At 40.1% G+C, this 20,434-nt stretch overlaps 1 protein-coding gene across 1 annotated transcript; it reads left to right on the top strand.

Annotated features, from left to right (window-relative positions):
- Window positions 1–1,304: 1,304 nt before the first annotated feature.
- Window positions 1,305–19,388, top strand: TM4SF18 (transmembrane 4 L six family member 18). The gene is made up of 5 exons (XM_033004630.2): window positions 1,305–1,707; window positions 3,306–3,395; window positions 4,072–4,214; window positions 5,590–5,770; window positions 16,059–19,388. Exons 1-5 carry the CDS (start codon window positions 1,531–1,533, stop codon window positions 16,071–16,073), a joined length of 606 nt encoding a protein of 201 aa, XP_032860521.1. The 5' UTR covers window positions 1,305–1,530; the 3' UTR covers window positions 16,074–19,388.
- The last annotated feature ends 1,046 nt before the right edge of the window (window positions 19,389–20,434 follow it).

The raw sequence follows: 20,434 nt of genomic DNA, 5'->3' as shown, positions 1-20,434 counted from the left end.
CTGATCTGTAAGGTACAGTATTATTATATGAGTGCTGTCCATGCCTGTAAGCCTGCAAAAGGAGGTTTGCCACTAATTTCGATTAGAGGGAGGCCTGAAAAAAGTGTCCATAGTGATTAGGGAGTAAAACAGGAGCTATGGAAAGATCCTCAGAGTAAAGTCTGAGGACTTCAAAATGAAACCTCCTAGAAAAAGAAGAGAGGGAAATGGGAGAGTCACATAAGAGAACAGGTAGAAAAATGGTGTAGTTGCATGAGTACCACCATGCCCGTTTCCTTGGGTGATCTCATTCAAAACAATAGGAAGGAATTAGTTACAACATGCAACCTAAATGGTTCTTATGACATCATGAGAGAAGCCTCATGTGTACAGAGCCTAAAACCAGCTCATAAGGAAATGGAAAGAAAACATGCCATGACATCATTGCTTCTAAAATCAGCCGCCTTGCTTTTGATAAAGCCCCATTTTTTTTGTTGTTCTGACTACAACTTTCCTATGGAGTAAACCAAAGCTTATTTTTGAGTTCCTTTTCTGATGACTCACAGGGGCATAGAAAGAAGGCTTGGGTTGTGCTGTGAGCATTCAAACAGCTCTGGCTCTGTGTTACTGCGATGAATGTTTGAATGTTTAGTTGCTTAGGGAATGATGACACATGAAAATGAGGAAACCGTCCAGCTTTGGCTTTGCACAGCGCAAAATGGCAGGCATTTCAAAAAACAGCCAGACCTTTTGTTCTGCCCAAGAAGTCACATGTACTTAGGTCAGATCTGTAGCTATGCATACTCAGTTGTAAGCACAGAATAAAACAACTGGAGAAATAGCAGGATTTAATTAATAAAACGGTTGAGCTGCATAATGTTGTGGAAAAGAGTAATTGAAGTGTGACAATAAGTCTGCCTGGCACTTTCTAACCAGTGTTATTTGGGCTTCTGTAGTCCCTGCAAAGTAGCTGAGGCTCAGCATAGTGTTTTTGTGAGGCTGCCCCAAGATAGAAGCAAGTGTTGGTTCACCCTTAGGGCCATATCTGCCAAGCTCTGGTATTAATTCTCTGTAGTGTGAGGCAATGCATGGCCTTTTGTACAGAGACTGGACATGTTTATCATTTGATAGCCCACTTGCCCATGTAAGGTAGAAGTAAAATCTTAGCAGAATATTTGCATCGTAATCTGTGTTCTCAGGAGGAGTGCATTTCTAAGCAGTCGCTAGGAAATGAGATTTTTGAAGTTCCTTCCTGAGTCTGACTTCTAGACATATTTCGTTTGGAAGATCACAAAGGGGGATGTTTTAGAAGGGAAACTGTTACTTAAAGACATACGCTTAGAAAGGACAATGAGTTTAGACAGCAATATTCATCCATTGTTCTGCTAACTGTTAAGCACTTCTCTATCTCTGGAATCATACCCCAGTCACCTGGTTCCTGTGAATATGAAATGACTGCATCAAGCTGAGGAGATCAAAACGCTTCACATGTTTAAAACCTTGTAATCTTTTGTTATTTTAGAAGAGCAAAACTTCTAAAGCTCTTGAGAGATGGCTTTAGAGACATGTGGAAGCTGTCTGAGTTGTCTGCTGATACCTCTTGCACTTTGGAGTATTGTTGTTAACATCCTATTATACTTCCCTAATGGGAAAGCTTCACATGCTGCCAGTTACCAGCTTCCCAACTATGTATGGTATTTTGAAGGCATCTGTTTCTCAGGTGTGATGGTAAGTGTTGTTTCTATGTTTTTTTTTAGTTAATTGCATTCTACTGCAAATAGTTTTGGGTTTCTGTGTAGCAACATAATTGTGCTTTTAAAGAGAATATACATTACTTTGGCAAAAAAACTGCAGGCAGAAAAACTCGATCAAACTGAAAAAAATGTAAATATACTGAATGACATGCTATGTATACTATTTAAATTCAAGTAAGTGATCTTGTTTTTTTCTTTTTTTTCTGCTGGCTTTTTGTTTGTCTGATTTATGCTTGTATTATGGAGGCAGGCACTATGTGGATTTAATCCTCCATGGAGGTTGAATTAGAGCTCTTTCACCAAAACAAAATGAAACAAAAACTAAAAAAGCTTCTCATAACTATTAGATGTTTGTAAGAACTGTATGCAGTCCCATATTTAGAGGACTGGATACAGTTCACAGTGCATCAGGTGCCACTGTTGTTAGGCTAAATACAGAAGATTGTCTCACTGTGATTGGCATAGTAGGTTTTCTCCATTACATTTGTAATATGCTCATCTGCAGTAGTAAGCTAACAGAGAGTTGCCCGCTGCTCATACTGTTTATTATGTTCATAAAGAACTGTAGCCTCAGGGACAGAAAGAAGTTATGTAATCAAAGTGCATGTACATAATCAGTACTTAAAAAGGTCTCACCTACATAAGGAAGGTGTTTTTATGAAGGTGCTGAACTGGGAGAGTTATTAAAACATGAGACATTCTTTTGAAATTGTGTGTTCTTCCTAAAGCAGAAGAAAAACCTTACCTTTTCTATCAGAGTAATAAACTATCAGGTAGAGAATTTGAACAGAAAAGCATAGTTGAAAAGTTGGGGAAGAGTTAACTACACAGTGACATTTGTATTTTGAAGCATTTTTAGCCTTAGAATTATTACTAATTTACTAAAAATGTCTATATTATCCTGTTACAAACAGGGCAGCATCTTGTGAGAGGATAGTGCTATGACTCAGAAACATTCCCTTTTCCTATTTCCCCTTTCAAACCAGTGCTTCTCTAAGTGGCAGTTTGTGGTTCTAGTGTCCAAATCTTACTTACTGAAATGACTCTAGTATCAGGTTTCAATAATCCAATAGTCTGAGAAAAACACTATAGGTACTTGACAGAGAAAGCAGATGAAAGTCCAGGTAAATTTAGCAAAAAACTTGTACTACTGACTTCTAGCATAACTGTGTTGGTAAGGAAGGCGATACCCTGATCCATGTAACTGTAAGCGAGAAGCTGTTGAGCTGATATGGTTGCATCAATAAAATATCCTTCCTTTCATTTGTATTGATTCTTGTGAGCTTGGTTTTATTCTTTCAGCTTCACTGATATAGCTGTGTATATGCTAGTAACACTGCTGTGGTAGGAGATGCTGTACTCTTGTCTTTCAAGTACAAGAAACAAGTACAGTGGCAGCCTAATAAAAACAGTCCAATTCTGTGGTGCACCTTGAGTAATTGTGCTTTCCTACTGAGCAGCTTTACAGTCTCAACAGAGCATAACAAATCTATTCACCTATGGAAGATAGGAACTACGACTTTGGCTTAGTATCTGCAGTCATTTCACTGACCTTGTAACGTCCCCTTACAGATCCTTCTGTTGGCAGTAATTCTAATAACACTGGAGTGTAGCGTGTTCTACCGGTGCTGCCAGAGTGAGAGCTGTAACAAAACGTACAGGGTGAGTCTGTGATTTATTTTTGTGCACGTCTCTAGCATTTGTTCTGAGTGCTTTCCTGCTCCTGTGTTTCCAGCACATCCTTCTGTGCTCTCTGCTGCTCTGTTTCCACTTCCTTTCACAGAAAAGGATTCTAAGTTGGGTTGAGAGGTCACAGAGAGTGTAGCACCTTCCTTCTGATGCATAAGCAGGGTGAAAGAGAATTAAACAACAACAACAACAAATAAGTCCTTGTAAAATAAAATGTAGAAGGCCTGAGAGTTTCAATTAAGTGCCCCAACTAAATAGCTTCATCCCCTTGCTTGTATTATTTGGAAGTTATTTTTTTCAGTAGTAACTCAATATACACTATCTGGGATGCAAACATGTTTAATGCTTGGCTGTGTTCCTCTAGCATTCTGGGAAACAATTTTGCCAAAATGCAATTTGAAAAAAAAAAAAAAAAATTAAATCTCCAAACAATATTTAACTGAGAGTTGTGAAACTGTCCTAAACTCTGGCTTAATCTTTATTTTGGGTGTGTATGTTTACTATTCTTTACCTGGTATTTTTCCTTCTGAATTTTGAAGATTGGGACAATCAAATGTGAAATTCAACCCCAAGGAAGTAGCTAGGCAGGCTGAATGACTGTATTTGCTGTGAACACTGTCCCCACACAGTAATATTTTTCTCTCTTCAGAGTTTTATTTCAATTGTGCTAACCCTGCTTGGAGTTGCTTTCTCTGGATATAGTTGCATCATTTTTACCTTGGGATTGATCCAAGGTCCCTTCTGCAATTCATCACATGGATGGGATTACATCTTCAAAGACACTGCTGGAGGGTAAGAAACATCAGTGTAACTCTTCTGGAAGAAACTGCTCATCAAAACAATAGTCAGACAAATTCTCTCGCAGTTTTACACAAAACAGCATACTCTCTTGAATGCAAGACCTGTATTGGTGAGTGAGGTTTTCCAACTTCTTGAATTAGCACCAGAATCCTCAAAGGCATTTTCCTCCTTGTTAAAGAAAAATCAAATGTAAAAATCTTTGTACTGCTCAGACCTGGAGGTCCATCTAGCTAAGTGTCCTTTATCTGGTGGTAGTCACACTCAAGTAGTAAAGAATGTAAGATTAGAGTGTAGATGGATTCTTTCTCAGAATGATGTCTCAAATTCCTCAAGTTTTTGGTTCAAAGATTATAGATGGCATTTTTGTTTTTAATAACTCAGTAGGTTTCTCTTTAACTCCTAAAGCTCAACGAAGTCTGTGGTTTGATCACATGTAGTTTTTGCATACAGCTGCTTTTGGAAGATTTTATATTCTCCCTTTAAAAGATCTAAGCTTTATAAGACTTGAATATTTCAAGTCATATAATGATAAGATCTTCCAGCTGCATTTCAATGCCCCAAGGATTAAATTTGTCAGAGGATCACAAACAAGTTCTTACAGCATCCAACAGGAGTGGCTCCTAAACTGTGGCCTAAAACACCAAAGTTCATCCTGCAATCTCTGCTACATATCACCAGCATTACCATCCCATTTGTAAATACAAAAATGAAAGTTTGAGTTTAATGTAAGGGGCCAGATGCTGAATAATGTATTCCAGATTTGGCTCAAAGCATTTCCGTTATGAATGTTTAGAAAAAAAGCAACTAACACTGAGCAGTTGAGTTTAACAAAGGTTTTTGCAGTTAACCTCCAGGCTATAGCATGTCTCACAGTTAAAAGGGCACATGTCAGTTGTGCATATTATGATCCTCAAGGATACAAAGCCTGGCTCTGGAGCAACTGGAAACTTCATGTGATGACACCACATCTCTGCCATTTAGGCTGCACGCACTGGTTAGAATGATGGTGTTGGGGTGTTCCAGCTCTCTGCATAGTACTGATATCCGCTAGACTTAACCTAAAGCTGAAATTAAATCAATAAAAGGAGAATTCCTGTTTTAAACTTGGCTTCTGCCATTTGAAAAAATGGCATTGTCTTTCTAACAGCGAAATTAATGAAACAGATGTATTTGAGGAAAATAAGTCTTCTCACCCAAATGAGTTTGCCAAACCTATGCAGGAGTTATGCTAGTATAATGAAAAACTAGAGTCTGGCATGTAAAGCCCGATATGTTTTTTCCTATGTATTAAAGGTAAAACAATGTGTATTTAAATTGAATTGCACCCACCACATTTAATTTGCTTCACATTGCTGTTTCCCAATAGGTACCTCACAGATTACCCTGCTTGGTCTCGGTGTACTGAACCTGCTAATGTAGTGGAGTGGAACATCATTTTACTTTCTGTTCTAATAGCTCTTAGTGGACTGCAGTTGATCATCTGTTTTCTCAAAGTGGCTGCTGAGTTGAAACGGACACTCTGTGGAACTTACTCTGTTTTTGTCCAGGTAACAAAATATCTGAGGTAATTTCTTCAACATCTCCAAGTCAGTTTAACTTCAGCAGTTTCTCTCAGTTGAGGATATAACTTTTTGGTTTAGGTATTCTCTATGCTACTGCATTTTTATTACCAGCGTATATGTACTGATAATAACTTTATTGCATTTGATTTGCTCACTAATTCTTTATGGTGTAGAGGCATTGGTGACTACTTACTCTGACCTTTAAGGCTAGGACTGAGAAGAAAAAAATGTGGGTGGAAATTCAGCACCAATGCTGAGTCTGTTACTACTATGTCAGCAGAGGCTTCGAGCACCTTTCTTCTAGCATTCAATTTAAAATCATTCTTATTAATATATGGGTTTCACAGCAAACAGAAGATGCAAGAGGTAATATGTAGCAGTCATGACCTAGACACCAGCTTTTACTATGTTTTCAGTAGGTGCCCTGGTTTCCACAGGGATAGAGTTAATTTTTCTTCTTAGTAGCTAGAATAGTGCTGTATTTTAGATTCAGTACTGGACTTGGTATGCAAAGAATGTTGATAATACACTGGTGTTCTCAGATGTTGCTGAGAGATCAAGGACTCTGCACCTCCCCATGTCCTGCCCCTGCGCAGGTGCACAAGAAGTGGGGAGGGAGGATGGCCAGAGCATCGGCCCCAAACTGGCCAGTGAAATATTCCATATCATACAGCGTAATGCTCAGTGTATTGAGGAGGGTCATGTTATAAATTGAGACCACAATGGATCATAATCCAATTATAATTTTATTAATTATAGCAAGTAGAATATGAGCAAAGACAGCGCTGGACGGCAGGGGAGTCTGCGCTCCGCCAACTGCCATACTGATCAGTTCAAACAGTTCCTTTTTATACATTTTTACATTCGTGGTTGTCTTTGATCAGTACCCCCTTCTGCTTGCACAAGTATCTGGTTTGTGTAAGCAATTGAGGTCATCTTATCTCACGCAGTCATCTTGTCTCACAGGTTATCTTGTCTCACACAAGCGGTGTCTGGCCGCTATTTGCATAAGCAGTTTTTTGTCTTTTGCCGCCTAACCTTTACATTGAGCTTAACATAAATTTCAATAAACAATACCCTTAGTTCATAGTTTATTACAATCCCCCCTTTTTCTTTTATCCTATTATTGTTTATTAGATGCTACTTTCATTTTCGTCACTGCAAGCAAACCTTTTTCCACAATTCCAACATTTATCATAACACTCTCAAGATAATACCTTACAATTACAATCATAGTTTTCACGTGGCATAACGCATTCACAACAATCTTTTCCACCAGGAAGCTCCTAATAGATCATCCCACCATTCTGAGTCTAACATTGAGGGTGTTTTCAGAGCACCATAGGTAAAACAGCTCTTATTCTATCTGCTATGTGCAGTTGTCGCCTTAATGTTTTTGCCGTGTGTTATTTATTCCTTGCTTTGTTCAGTTAATCCAACAAGTTGTGACCAACATGCAATTTGCTACTACTGTTTCACCTGTTGGTGTTAAGCAAATTCGAGCTGTGTGCCGAACTGCACAGTCAACCGTACTATCAGACACTCTGTAAACAATAATCAACAATTTATTAGCAAACAAGAACCTGAAATAATTAACTGTATAACAATCCAGAAAAGTCCCACGCGACACAATCAGAAAGAGAAAAAGTAAGAACCAAAGATATCAGCACTGTCCTTTGGATGTTGTCCTTCGATGTCTTGTTACCCTTACTCACGGGGCGATAGCGATAGAAAGATAGAAAGAGTCCAAGAACAACAGTCACACGCCGCGCGGTAACTCCTCTGATCAACAACATTTTCTTCTTTGAACTATAAGTCTGTTTCCATCACCTCATCAAGGTTTCGAGGGCGTCTTAGTTGTCTTCGTGATCTTGGAGGATTGGGGGGAGGAGGTGATCTCCGACACCAGCCACGAGACATTCCCTCGCATACCGCGATGGCAACGACAGTCACCACCAATATAATGAAAAATCCCAACAGCAGGGCGGCGCACACAGGATCGTCCCCTACTCCCATCTTCCCAAGATTGCAATCCAGTGGGATCAGTAAGATTAGTGGGATAGTCCAGCCCCAGGCTAGTGGCTTGACCGAGGAAGGTCCAAGTGCGCAATGAGCGGAAGTTTCTCTTCCACCCAGAATGCCTGTGCTGCCTAGATCTGGGCGGGCCTGGCAGTTGTTTTTGCCATCCGGGTATAGCCGAACTTTCGAGACCCTCCAGCAACACATGCGCTTTGGACTGGGGGCGTGGAAATCCATTTTCCTGCTGCGTATGTGGACCCTGACTCCTGATCCCTACAGACCAGGCAGGTTCGCCACTCGCGCTCTCACTCTTGTACCTCCGATACCGCGAAAACAATGGAGCGTGCTTATGCATGGGCAGCAATTTATTGTGCAGCCTTGATGTTGGTAGCCCTCACTTTGTTTGCCTTTTTACTACATATCTTTTGCCCTTGTAAATGTTCCTCTTTCAAGTACGCATGTAGTTGTATCTGCTTATGTAAACCACCATCTCCTTTGGTTAACCATGTTGAAAATTCTGTTATAGGTCTTTTCGGCGGTTTTGGTACTGACTGTTTTACTTCTGTCACATCTTTTACTTGGATTCTCTTCTTCCCACTAAAATATCTCCATCCACCCTTCTGTCTTTGGGAAAGCAAAGCCACTCTGATGTTGGACATAACAGTAAAGCACTTGCTGCACAAATTTGCCACTATTAAAGCAAACCATACCAGGATGATTAGCAGAGGTCCGGTATAACATATACTCCCACCTCTCATGCCTATGGGGTTGCAGCCCACAGCTGAGAAAAAGGTCTTCTTGGTGGCGAGCACAGAGGTTAACCCGGTCTTGCCCTCTACTGTTTAACAAATCCGTGTGTTAAGAGTTAGTCAATTCAAGTGCAGCTCCTTTGTAGCCACTTCCTTTGTTTCTAAGCAAAGCAAAATTTTGGCACTTTCCGATAGTGTCCTCCCATCAACTCTCAGGGACATCACAAATTCTGGGGACTAACCTCTTTTTCCCCGTAAATCAAGGTTACAGTTCATGCCCCTTCCCTATACAGTTATAAGACAATTTTCTCCATCTGCAAGAAATACCACATCCGGTAACACATTTCACATTCACACAAAACCCACGCTTCATGACATCCATGCATACACTCGAGACAAGGTATTACTCAATTAGGTTGATTTTCTAGCAATGCCTAATTGACTCCAAAATGCTCATAATCTCACATGTCTGTCAGTTAATGCTCGGTAAACGCCAGCTTTTCCCTGACAGTTTTTTTTGTTTGGTTTTGTCTGTTTTTTTGTTTTTGTTTCCTTATACAGCAAGTAAGTAAATGAATAAGTAAATTTTCACAGTGTTACCTCTGAACCCAGTCAAAAACCCAGTCAAACCACTGGTTAAGAGTCATTCAATCCCCTCCTGATGAATTTACTTAGTCCTTTGAGGGTGACTTGTAGTTGGTCAGTTGATGGTACCACAGTCCACTCCTGAGGCTTTTCCACCGGTCCTTTTCCTCAGGAGGCAAGAGTCCACCCCTTTTCTTTTGTTCGGATCGCTGTCTCGATGGTCAGCAGCACCTGAAATGGACCTTCCCACTCGGGAGTTAATGATTAATCTTTCCACACTTTTATCAATACCCAATCACCTGGTTTTACATTGTGGATATTAAAAGCCAATGGTGATATTTGAGGCAGAAGTCCTTTCTTTCTCAGTTTCATTAAAGTGTTACCAATGTAAAGTGTTACCAATTCTTATTACATACTTTCTTACATACTGATCTCCTACTTCAGGGATGACAATATCCCTGTCATTACTCATACATAGTAATCCAAACATCATTTCATAGGGAGAAATATACCCAGGTCTGTTCGTGGCTGAGTATTGATCCTTAATAAGGCCAACGGCAGGCATTTAATCCAAGACATCTGAGTCTCAATCATTAACTTAGTCAAGGTTTGTTTTGAAGTTTGATTCATTCTTTCTCCTCTTCCAGAACTCCGAGGATGCCATGGGGTGTGCCATGCCCATTCGATCCCTAAGGCTTCAGATAGCTGTTGTATAATTTTTTTAAAATGAAATATGTTCCTCCGCCCAAGTCTATTCTTTCTATTAATCCATATCTGGGGATAATGTTTTCCAGTAACACCTTGGATACCATGCTTGCCATTGCCCTTGGTGTGGGGGATTGCTTCCACCCAATGATTTAAGTGAGCCACTAATACCAACAAATACTTCCACCTTTGTATTTAAGGTAGCTCTGTTAAGTCTACATGGAGGCTTTGTATGGCTAGCTCCTATTCCCCAGCCACCCTTTTTTTTTTTTTTTATCTCATTACCTTTTTGTTCACTTTTTAACAAATCAAACATCGATCAACTAGTTGTTTAGCCACCATATATATATTCCTATACACCCATATTGTCTAAGGAAATGATCACAAAGTGATTGTGTTCCCCAATGTATTTTCTAATGTATTAATGACAGAATTTCTCATGATCTGAATTTCTCATGATCTTGTTTTGTTTAACATCTGCCTTCCATCTGCTAAAGTCCATTTTCCTTCTGAATCTTTTCCCCCCTTATTTTTAAGTATATCCTTTTCTTGTTCTGTGAAATTTGGGGCTAAATTCTCATAATCCCCTGGTATTATTACCAATAAAACTACCAGTGATGATTCTGTAGCTGCTTCTCTGGCTACTTAATCTGCTAAATTATTCCCCCTTATTTCCATCGATGCTCCCCTCTGATGTCCTTTCACATGCACAATTGCAATTTCTGTGGGGAGCTTCAGGGCTTCTAAAACTTCTCTGATCAGCTGCTCGTGTACTAGCTCCTTCCCTTTTGTATTTATAAGCCCTCTTTCTTCCCATATTTTTCCAAATGTGTGGACCACTCCAAATGCATACTTTGAGTCTGTGTACACTGTCCCTTCCTTATCTCTCAATATACCAATGTCTGTTTTAGGGCATAGAGTTCACAGACTTGTGCTGACCACCCAGCAGGTAATTTCCCCTTTTCAAACACTTCCATCTTCTGCCTCTCGATAATTACATAACCCAATATTTTTCCTTCTAGGCATCGAGAGGACCCATCAATAAATAGTTTTTCTCTATAGGGCAAAGGTTTATTTAACGGATCTTCTCTTATTTTCGTTTGATAATTTATAAAATCCAAACAGTTATGCTCTGGTTCCTAAATATCCTCCCCGATTCTCCTCCCATAATTCTAGTAATTTAACCACTAGTTTTCCTTCACCCAGCACCACACCTATTCCTAATTGCACTTGTAAATCTCTACCTAGCAAATTACATCCTACCCCTGGCATTAACAACAAATCATTAACAGCATATTGATCTTCCCCTTGTATTAACACATTCTTTATAACTGGGACCAAAAACCCCTTCACCTTTAGCCCCTACAGCCCAAGTTGTATCTTTTACATAATCTTCCTCCTGGGGTCTTAATTTCAAATTTATCAAGGGCTCTTCTGTTGGTATATCCCCCAGGAGGTAGAGTCCCTGACACTCCTAGTGATTACCACCCTCATCCTGTTGGGTTACTTCAAACACCAACAGGTCCCGTATTCTCTGGGGGCATTCTTGTTTATAATGCCCCCCCTTCCCACAATGAAAACATTCCCTTGTGATTTCCCTAGCCAGTGGTGCCTCTTGGTTCCGCCTCCCCTTTCATTCCCTTGCCTGTTTCAAATTTGTGATCTCCCGTCTGAGATTCCTTGTGTTTGTTTCTAACAGCTTCTTGTGCAGTTATCATAGTTTTAGCTTTAGTTTTAGCCTCTTCTTCATCCTTCCTAATATCTACTTTCTGTGCTTCTCTCAGGAGTTCCTCCAGACTCTTATTATAATGACCTAGAGTCACTCATATCTCTCCTCCGCTCTTGTTCATTCTGATTCCACTGCAGAGGGGTTACAGGGAGTTTCCTTTCCCCGGGTATCCCCTGCTGATTTTCTCTCTCCCATATCCACATTCCAACCGTTCTGATCATCTGTCTTTCTTCAGGAGAGAAAAAAAAAATTCCCGTAATCGACTGCATCTCCTCCCATGTATATATATACTGGGTCCCAAAAATTGATCAGTCTTCTCTGACAGCCCCACAGGGTCCTCTAATAACCTCCTAAATTCATTCTTATACGCCCTCACTTTTACATTAGTGAGCGGCACATCCACAAATCCCATCCCCCCTTGAATTCCTGCCGCTGGGACTTCCCCGCAAGGGATTAACCCTAGCCGCCCCGTGCTCCCTTAAACGATTTCCCTTAAATCATGTACGAGCCGATATTTCCCATTTGGTTTCTTTACAGGCAGAATGGGGGTGTTAAAGGGTGACATACAAGGCTCTAAGATTCCTTGTGCTAATAATCGATCAATTTCTGGTTTTAATCCTCTCCGTCCGTCTAGGGAAATGGGATATTGCTTTACCCTCACAGGTATGTGGGGTTCAGAAACTTGGATTTTAATCGGTGGGATTTCCAGTCTACTAATTGTGTCCGGAGAGTTCCAGACATCGGGGTTAATTTGTTTTTGCTCATCCACGGTCAAAGGATAAGTAGACACTGTTAGCTCTTGATTTTTCACTTTAATTTCTAATTGTAATTCAACAATTAATCTCGTCCTAGCAGATTAAATTCTGCTTCAGGGACGAGCAAGAGTTCACCCATTCCAAATTTATTTTCAGTTTCGAATACCACATTTTGATTTTGTTTACTTTAAATGGTTCTCCTTTTGCCCCAATTACTTGTACTTTTTTTCGAGGAAATTTTACATCCCTCAGGTATTTGTTTAATAGTCGATTTTTCAGCCCCAGTGTCTACTAAAAAGGTGAACTCTTGTTTATGGGGACCTATTTTTAATTTTATCAAGGGCTCATGATGACTCCGGTCCCCTAAGATATAGAGCCCCTGGCTCTCCTATTCCGTTTTCAATATTTCCTCATCCCTGATCCTTTCTCTGCAATTCTTCTTTATATGTCCCTTCTTTCCACAATAAAAACAACATCTCTGTTCCTTCTTTACTACTACGTTCCCTTGTTTCATTCCAGCAGATCTGTGTTCACCAGTTCATCCTTTACGGTCCTCTCTGACCGCTGCTACCATCATTTTTACTTGTCACTTGCTGCTCTCTTTCTCTCGCCTTACATAGACTTTCTGAGCTTCTCTCAATAATTCATCCAACCCTCTATTCTGCCAGTCTTCTAACTTTTCAATCTTCTTTCTGATATCTTCCCATGATTTTGCCACAAACTGAGTTTTGAGGAGTGCTTGCCCTAAAGGGTCGTCTGGATTTATCCCAGAATACAGCTGAAGGGCTTTCCTCAGTCGTTCCAGCCACTCAGTAGGGCTCTCATCTTTCTTTTGCATTTCATTAAATGCTTTATTAATATTCTGGCCACAGGGTACTGCTTCTCTAATTCCCTGAATTACTATAGTTCTCAGGTCCTGCATATGAGTTCTATGCACCGGATCCTGATTATCTCTATTAGGTCTTTGGAGTGGCCATTTAATATCCGCTTGAGGTCCCTGGGCATGTTGAGCATCCCACAGTCTCATTCCTGCTCGTCTAATCATATCTCTTTCCTCGGTAGTAAATAATTGACCAAGGATAGATTGCATCTCATCCCAAGTATAAAGGTTTGGTCCAAAAAATTGATTTAATCTTTCTGCCACTCCGAGTGGGTCCTCAATTAAGTTTCCCATCTCGGTTCTTTTAAAATCTCATAGGTCAGCCGAGTTTAGGGGTACGGAAATATATCCGATCACGGGTTGAGGTCCCCCCATGGGTATTTCCCTTAGGGGGTACATCTGAGCTGCCCCTTTTTGGCTTCTAGTTACACGTCTAGGAGGAGGGGGAGACTCTTGTTCCGACTCCGGTGGGGGAGTGGGCGCTCTGGGGACCTCTGGAGGGGCTGTGGGAGCAGGAGGGGAAATGTAAGGAGGGGGGGTTAGAAGGGTTTCGTCTAACCCTTCCTTCTTTTTCTTTTGTTTAGTTTTTATTTCATTCAGTGGGTAAAGTCTAGCTCCCGGTCTTTTTAGCCACACTCCCGCATACTGACTTTCTTCCGGGTTAAGGGGTTTTTTATTATTAACCCAGAGATTTAATTGTTGCCTTATCCAATCTTCTTCTGACCCGCAGACTGGCCAAAAGACATTTTTAGAAATCTTCTTCCCTCCCCATATCTTAGTACAATATTCTATCATTTTCTGCTTATCTTTCCCTAGTGTTCCAGGGAAATATCTCCAATTGTCTAAGATATATGCCAGAGGGGTATTCTTAGGTACAGTGGGTACCCTTCCCATGGGAGTCGAAGGCTTGCTGCCCTTCGCCCCCATCTTCTGGATTATCCACAAACACACACTCACTCACTCCCCTTGTTCCTGGCCCAGTCCCTCGCGGGAAATGGGAAACGCAGTACTTAAGGGTCCGCACTCGCTTGGTTCAGTATATCGAACCTCTCATTCGTTATAATCCAGGAAACCCAATCCCGCCCGAACGGTAAACCCGCGAACAAATTCGCAATATACTTACGCATCCTGCGTCTTCGTCCGGACTCCCGTGCACAGAATTTTTATGGGATTTTACCGGTTTCTCCTTTGCTCATTATTCTAGAATTTAGGTTCGTCGGTAAGGATGGGGTGGGCTATCAGTCGCGGGGCCGCGGATTGCCGCGGGGCGCCTCCCCGGAGGACAGAAGCCCACCGTTCCTTATCCGAGTCACGGCACCATGAAATTGTTATAAATTGAGACCACAATGGATCATAATCCAATTATAATTTTATTAATTATAGCAAGTAGAATATGAGCAAAGACAGCGCTGGACGGCAGGGGAGTCTGCGCTCCGCCAACTGCCGTACTGATCAGTTCAAACAGTTCCTTTTTATACATTTTTACATTCGTGGTTGTCTTTGATCAGTACCCCCTTCTGCTTGCACAAGTATCTGGTTTGTGTAAGCAATTGAGGTCATCTTATCTCACGCAGTCATCTTGTCTCACAGGTTATCTTGTCTCACACAAGCGGTGTCTGGCCGCTATTTGCATAAGCAGTTTTTTGTCTTTTGCCGCCTAACCTTTACATTGAGCTTAACATAAATTTCAATAAACAATACCCTTAGTTCATAGTTTATTACAGTCAGACATGAAGGAGGGAGTTCTCTCTCACTTCTGGATTATGATTTTGGGATCTTGGTTTTCTTTGGGATCACTAGCTAGGAACGGGCTGGGTAGCAGTCAGCGGGTGGTGAGCAGTGGCATTGTTCATTACCTGTTTGTACTTTCTGTTATTGTTATTGTTTTATTTCAATTATTAAATTGTTTTTATCTCAACCTATGAGTTTCCCTTTAAGAAGTTTTCCACTTCTCTCCCTCATCTCCTGGGAGGGGGGAGGGTGAGCAAGCAGCTGCATGGTGTTTGACTGCTGGCTGGGTTCAAACCATGACAGTAGGTTATTGAAACAACAACTGAGGGTTCTACTTTGGGCAGAAGAATTAGGTGGAACCCCAGAGCTCAAGTGACTAATGCTGCTAACTTGTACACTGGTGTGAAGTAATGTGGTTTAGTGTTGCACTTGGTTTCCCCAGCTTTGGAGGTAGGGTGAAATTAGATGTGCTTATCCCTCCCTGCCCATCTGCACCGGCATTAAGGAGCCATCAGGGTTTTTATGTATCCAGCAATCTCAGGAATGACAAGATGTTTGAGAGAGATTTCTAATTAGGAAAAACAGCCATCCCCCAAAGCATGCATGCACACCTGTTTGCACACACGCACATGTATATCTATACGTACACTTGCACACACACACACACAGAGTAGAGTTAGTTCTGTCATGTAAGTGGGAAGCGTTGGGAGGGCAGAGCAGGTAGAATGGCAGTGCCTCTGCAGCATGAAGTCTCCTGACCAGTGGTGGTCAGCCAGGGCAGGGGAACTGCAGGTGCCATGGAGGGTCTTGCACAAGCAGGCAAGGAAGTGCTTCCTGTAGGAATTTACTGTAATAGCAACACAGAACAAGGTTAAGGCCTGAGGCACTTTCTCAAAACATTCCACTTGCCAGTGAAAGGGCCTCATCAGCCTGGGACCCAGCCCAGCTTCCAGTGAAGTCAAAAGCAATACTGTCAGCTTGTCCCAGGGTGCAGAGCAGAATCACTTCTGGAGCGCTGAGTGTGTGTTGGGTTTAGATTGGATGTCGATGTTGAACAACTTCCGTATTAACTTGAGTTGAAAATAAGAGGACAACTGCTTCCTTCCTTTTTTATTTGCAGGCTGCGATTCTCTGAAAGTGGCAAGGAAATCTTCACTGCTTCTCCCCCACACCCTAGAGGGAAATGGCTTCTCCAACATTTACAATGGTAGATTTGGGTGCTGCAAAGACAAATTAAACCCTTGTCTCAAATCTTCCTCTCTCAAGCCTCTCTATTTTGGATGAAGTTATTTGAACTGTTTGACATCTACATTTTTCTAGTTGTTTCCTAACCTGTCCTGTTGTCCCTGGCAGTGACTCCTCAGTTTTTTTACCCTCCAACTTGTTCTGACAGTAGCAAGGTTTGAATACCATGAAACTGCTTTTGTATTGCTATCGCCTTCTTTTTGAATAAACTGCTATAAAACTGCTATAGAACTTTTATACTCCTGTCTGTTTAGAACGTAGGAATATTTGTTGTTCCGAAAGGACCTGATTCAAATCCCAGTATCTCAAGAGGGGTTTTTCCCTTGAGAAATAGTGCACTGGATGAAGCTATGATTTATAAATGAATAAATTTTAGTTACAGACAGACCATGATGGCCATGAAAGGCAGCAGCCTATCCTGCTCATTCTATCTTGGAACTTAACTGCACAAAGCAGTTACTGAAAAAAGCCTATCAAGTCTTCCTGCAGGTAATGTTTTTAGAAAGGCATCCAGGCCTGATTGAAAGAGTAGATACACATCTCTGAAGTCAGCTGTGCTGATTAGTACACGTTAATAGCTGCACTGGGTTTCTTTTTATTTTATACTCAGAAGCAGACTTTTTTTTTTTTTTAATCAAGTATTATTTGACTTGAAGGAATATATGGGGGAACCTTGTGAGCACCCAGTGCTAGCTTATTAATACCCTTCCAAATTTCCTGACATTGCTGCAATGGAAGGCTACTGTTCTTGACAATAATAATCAGATAAAAAAGAATAATCTGTTTTAAATAAGCAGCTAAAAATTCTTTTTAATCTCTCAAAGAATTATGATTTAATTCCCAGGGGAAATTCAGGGATTCACAATAAAGTGAACATATGGCTCATTTGCAGCTGCATGGGCAACATTTGGCTGTATTCGGCACTCTGGTTTTCAGAGAATGAACACCCAGAGGAAAGCGAAATATGTACTTCAGACTTGCATTAATATACTTTTCCCTATTACATCAGAACTAGCAGGATTCAGCTGTATCAGCATCTAATATTAAACACTGTTAGAACTGCAAACTATACAGTAAGTGGTAGCAGTGGGTAAGATATTTAGAAAAATAGAGTAATTTAATTCTCTTTCAGGAGAATATTGAAATTTCACTTTGATATTCCTTTACCAGACTGTTTTGAAAAGCTTATTTCTTCCTGTAGGATTTGAAGAATGCATCTAAAGTTTTAATTGCTTAGTTTCTATTAAGTTACAAGAAGTAATAAAGAAATTAATTATATTTAATAATAGGGTTAGTCTTTTGGCAGACAGTTCAAGGTGGCATGGATGTTCAGAGATGCATGATAAAAAGGCACGATTATACAGTGGGGACTATTTCCAACTGCACATTTGTATATGTATATGCATCATATCGTATATCTACTTAAATGATAATCCCTGGTTCTTATGGATTTGTGGGTATCATTTGCGGACAGAAGGAAAAGAAAGAAAACTTAACAGTCAGTCCATACTCCTATCTAAGATCTTGGAGAATCTTGCTGATTTCGTACCTGCAAACCATGGATCTGTTTATTTTGAAAATGTTAGAAATATTATGAAAAGGTTTTGTTTATTTGGATGAAGAATAGTATGTGTGGGGTAGACATTCAAAGCAGAAACCCTGTAGAACTGCTAAATATTCCTAAAGTGAATGGCACTATTTCACTGAGGAAAGCAAACAAACAGGGTATTCTAGTCAGAATCCAGCTCAGCCACAGGAAAAATACAGGTTTATCTTTAGGCAAATAGGGTCTATTGATATGGATTTTGCTATGCTGGCTGAATGAAGCAATGAAGTGCCTTAAAATTACACATGGAAACTCTTAACACTTGATCTTGCTCCTGTATGTGTCCTTTCCACTTTTCAATAACTTCTGTCTCTGATCATGGAAAGCCTTGAGCTTGGTAGGCAGGAGACACAAGAACAGTATCTAGTTATTCCATTGTAGTATTATTAGTGGCTGTACCTAACCACTGGCAAGGCTTGGCTGTCTTTAATTTTTTTTTTTTTTCGCGATTGTGTGTCTTGTGAATTTACATTTCCACTCTACCACAGGCTGATATCTCCTGTTTTAGTGGCTTAAATCAAAGAAAGAGAGGTGTAATTTAGTTCCTGTTGGACATATTGATTCTGCATCCCTCTTCATCTGTCACCCAGATATTGGCATCTACATTGACATAGCCAGACCCAGTTGTGACTTGATGGCGCAGCTTTTAAATGGGCAGTTTATTAATTTGAAATTGGTGATAAGTATACTAAGCACTAACAGTGGGCTGCATTTATAAATTTAACAAATTGTTTCATATGGGGCTTTTGGATGCAAGACAAAGTTAAACTTGATCTAATCAATTTAAGTCCTGATTCAATCCTAAATATGTTGTCTCTAACAAGAGGTGCTATGAACTGGGCCTGGTAGCAAAACCAAGATTCCTGCAAAGAATATTAACTGACTTGGAAAGTAGAAACCAGTGACACTGATGGTGTTTGAGGCAACATGACCATCTGGATCTCCAGCTGTAGAATACAGGCCTTACCCTGGTAACAGCAGAGACAAGTGGGCCACAGAGCCAAGAGAAAGCTCACACCGTTCTGGCATATGAGAAACCCTTTTTTGAAGAAATGTTCCTGAATGTGAAGTGCATGTGCTGAAATCCACACGTGAAATACCTTGGGCACACCTGAAAGAAAACTGCAGATTTGAGTTTATAAACTTCTATAAGGAGTTAATGCTGAAATCTAGAAGTAAGAGTTCCAGCATTATTTGTTCTTCAACGCCAGTGCATTTTTGCCAGAGTATTATGATGCTGTGTCTGGAACAGGAATGTCATTCATTTAAAACACTGCAACTGGAAATAGCTGTAGAGACAGCTGTCAAAACAGAAGAATGGGCAGCACACTATAAACACATAATTCAGATGAGGAAATTATGAAATTGTGGGGTTTCAGTTATACATCACTCGGAGCTTTTGTTGAGACTTTTTCATCAGAATATTCCATTTTTGTATTTTTTTTTTTTCCTTAAGGAAGCTTTTTGAAGTAAAAGATCAGCTTTATATTTTCAACGCAATTTTGAGGACTTTCAGAACAGTCATGGAATTTCAGCATCCTCAGTATGAGAAATGAGGTATTGTGGTTTAAAACAATAAAGGTATATTCATGACACCAATCTGCAGACTCATAATTTAACCACTTAAATCAGGTGCTCAGTCTTTTTAGGCCCTGTCTACCAGAGGAGAAAGGTTCCTGCTCTTCAAACATTCTCTGAAGATAATACAGGCTTGGGAAGCTCAGTCACTTCTGTCAATTTTTTGAGTTTTTAAAGAGAAAGATAATAAGAGTGTGCTCAGGCAGATGAGTATCTTAGTTTGGGTGAGGCACGATTAAAAGAGGTAATGGAAAAATCTTGCCTGTCAGAAGTTTTTGTTTTATCTTTAAAAACAACATCGAGTTCTTTTGCAAATCAAGAAAGATTATTTTAGAGGAGTCAAAGGACTAAGGCAAGAAATGCTCATAGTTTTACCCTCAAATAAATGCAGAAATTTCAAGGATACTGCTTGTGTGGTTTTTTTCTCTCTTCCTCAGTCCAATGGAAATTTAATTTAAAATGAACACCAAATAGTCCACATATACATGAACAACTCTGTTAGCTGAGTATTAAGGAATGACTGAATTTAAGTAGTATAAGAGGAGGTAAACATTTTCTCATTTTTACTTCAGTTAATTTACAGATGGGGGATATGCAACCTGTACAAGCTGATCTTTCCACTGAATCACTGATCTTCATCCATGGCAAAGAAAAAAAAATCCCTACAGAAATAATTTTGAGCATGTGACACCAATCTGGGAAACTCCAGAGTTTCATCATATCAGTCAGATTTCAAAAACTTGTCTTTGGCCACAGCCATTTAGTCAGAAGCAGTATCCTCCATTTAATGCAGATGTCTAGAAGGTTCCAAAAGATAAGATTATGAACTTCAGTATTCTGATAGTGCCTGAAATTTTTTATATAAATAGTAATTAAAATTGGTAATTTATCTGTACACCACAGTCCTAGTAAATAAGGTTTAGATTTGTGTGCCATTAAAGGAAACCTGTCATAATTTAGCTATGTTCAGAATCATAGTCACCGATCCAAAATAATTGTAATTTTTCTGACCATTAAGAAAATAGCTTCAAGGAAGATTATGGTTATTACAGATATTTTTAAATTGC

This window comes from Tyto alba, unplaced genomic scaffold (assembly GCF_018691265.1).
Source record: "Tyto alba isolate M040663 unplaced genomic scaffold, T.alba_DEE_v4.0 Super-Scaffold_10, whole genome shotgun sequence".
Classification (NCBI taxonomy): domain Eukaryota; kingdom Metazoa; phylum Chordata; class Aves; order Strigiformes; family Tytonidae; genus Tyto; species Tyto alba.
Note: the sequence above shows the minus strand (reverse complement) of the source record. Positions and strands in the feature narration are given on the sequence as shown.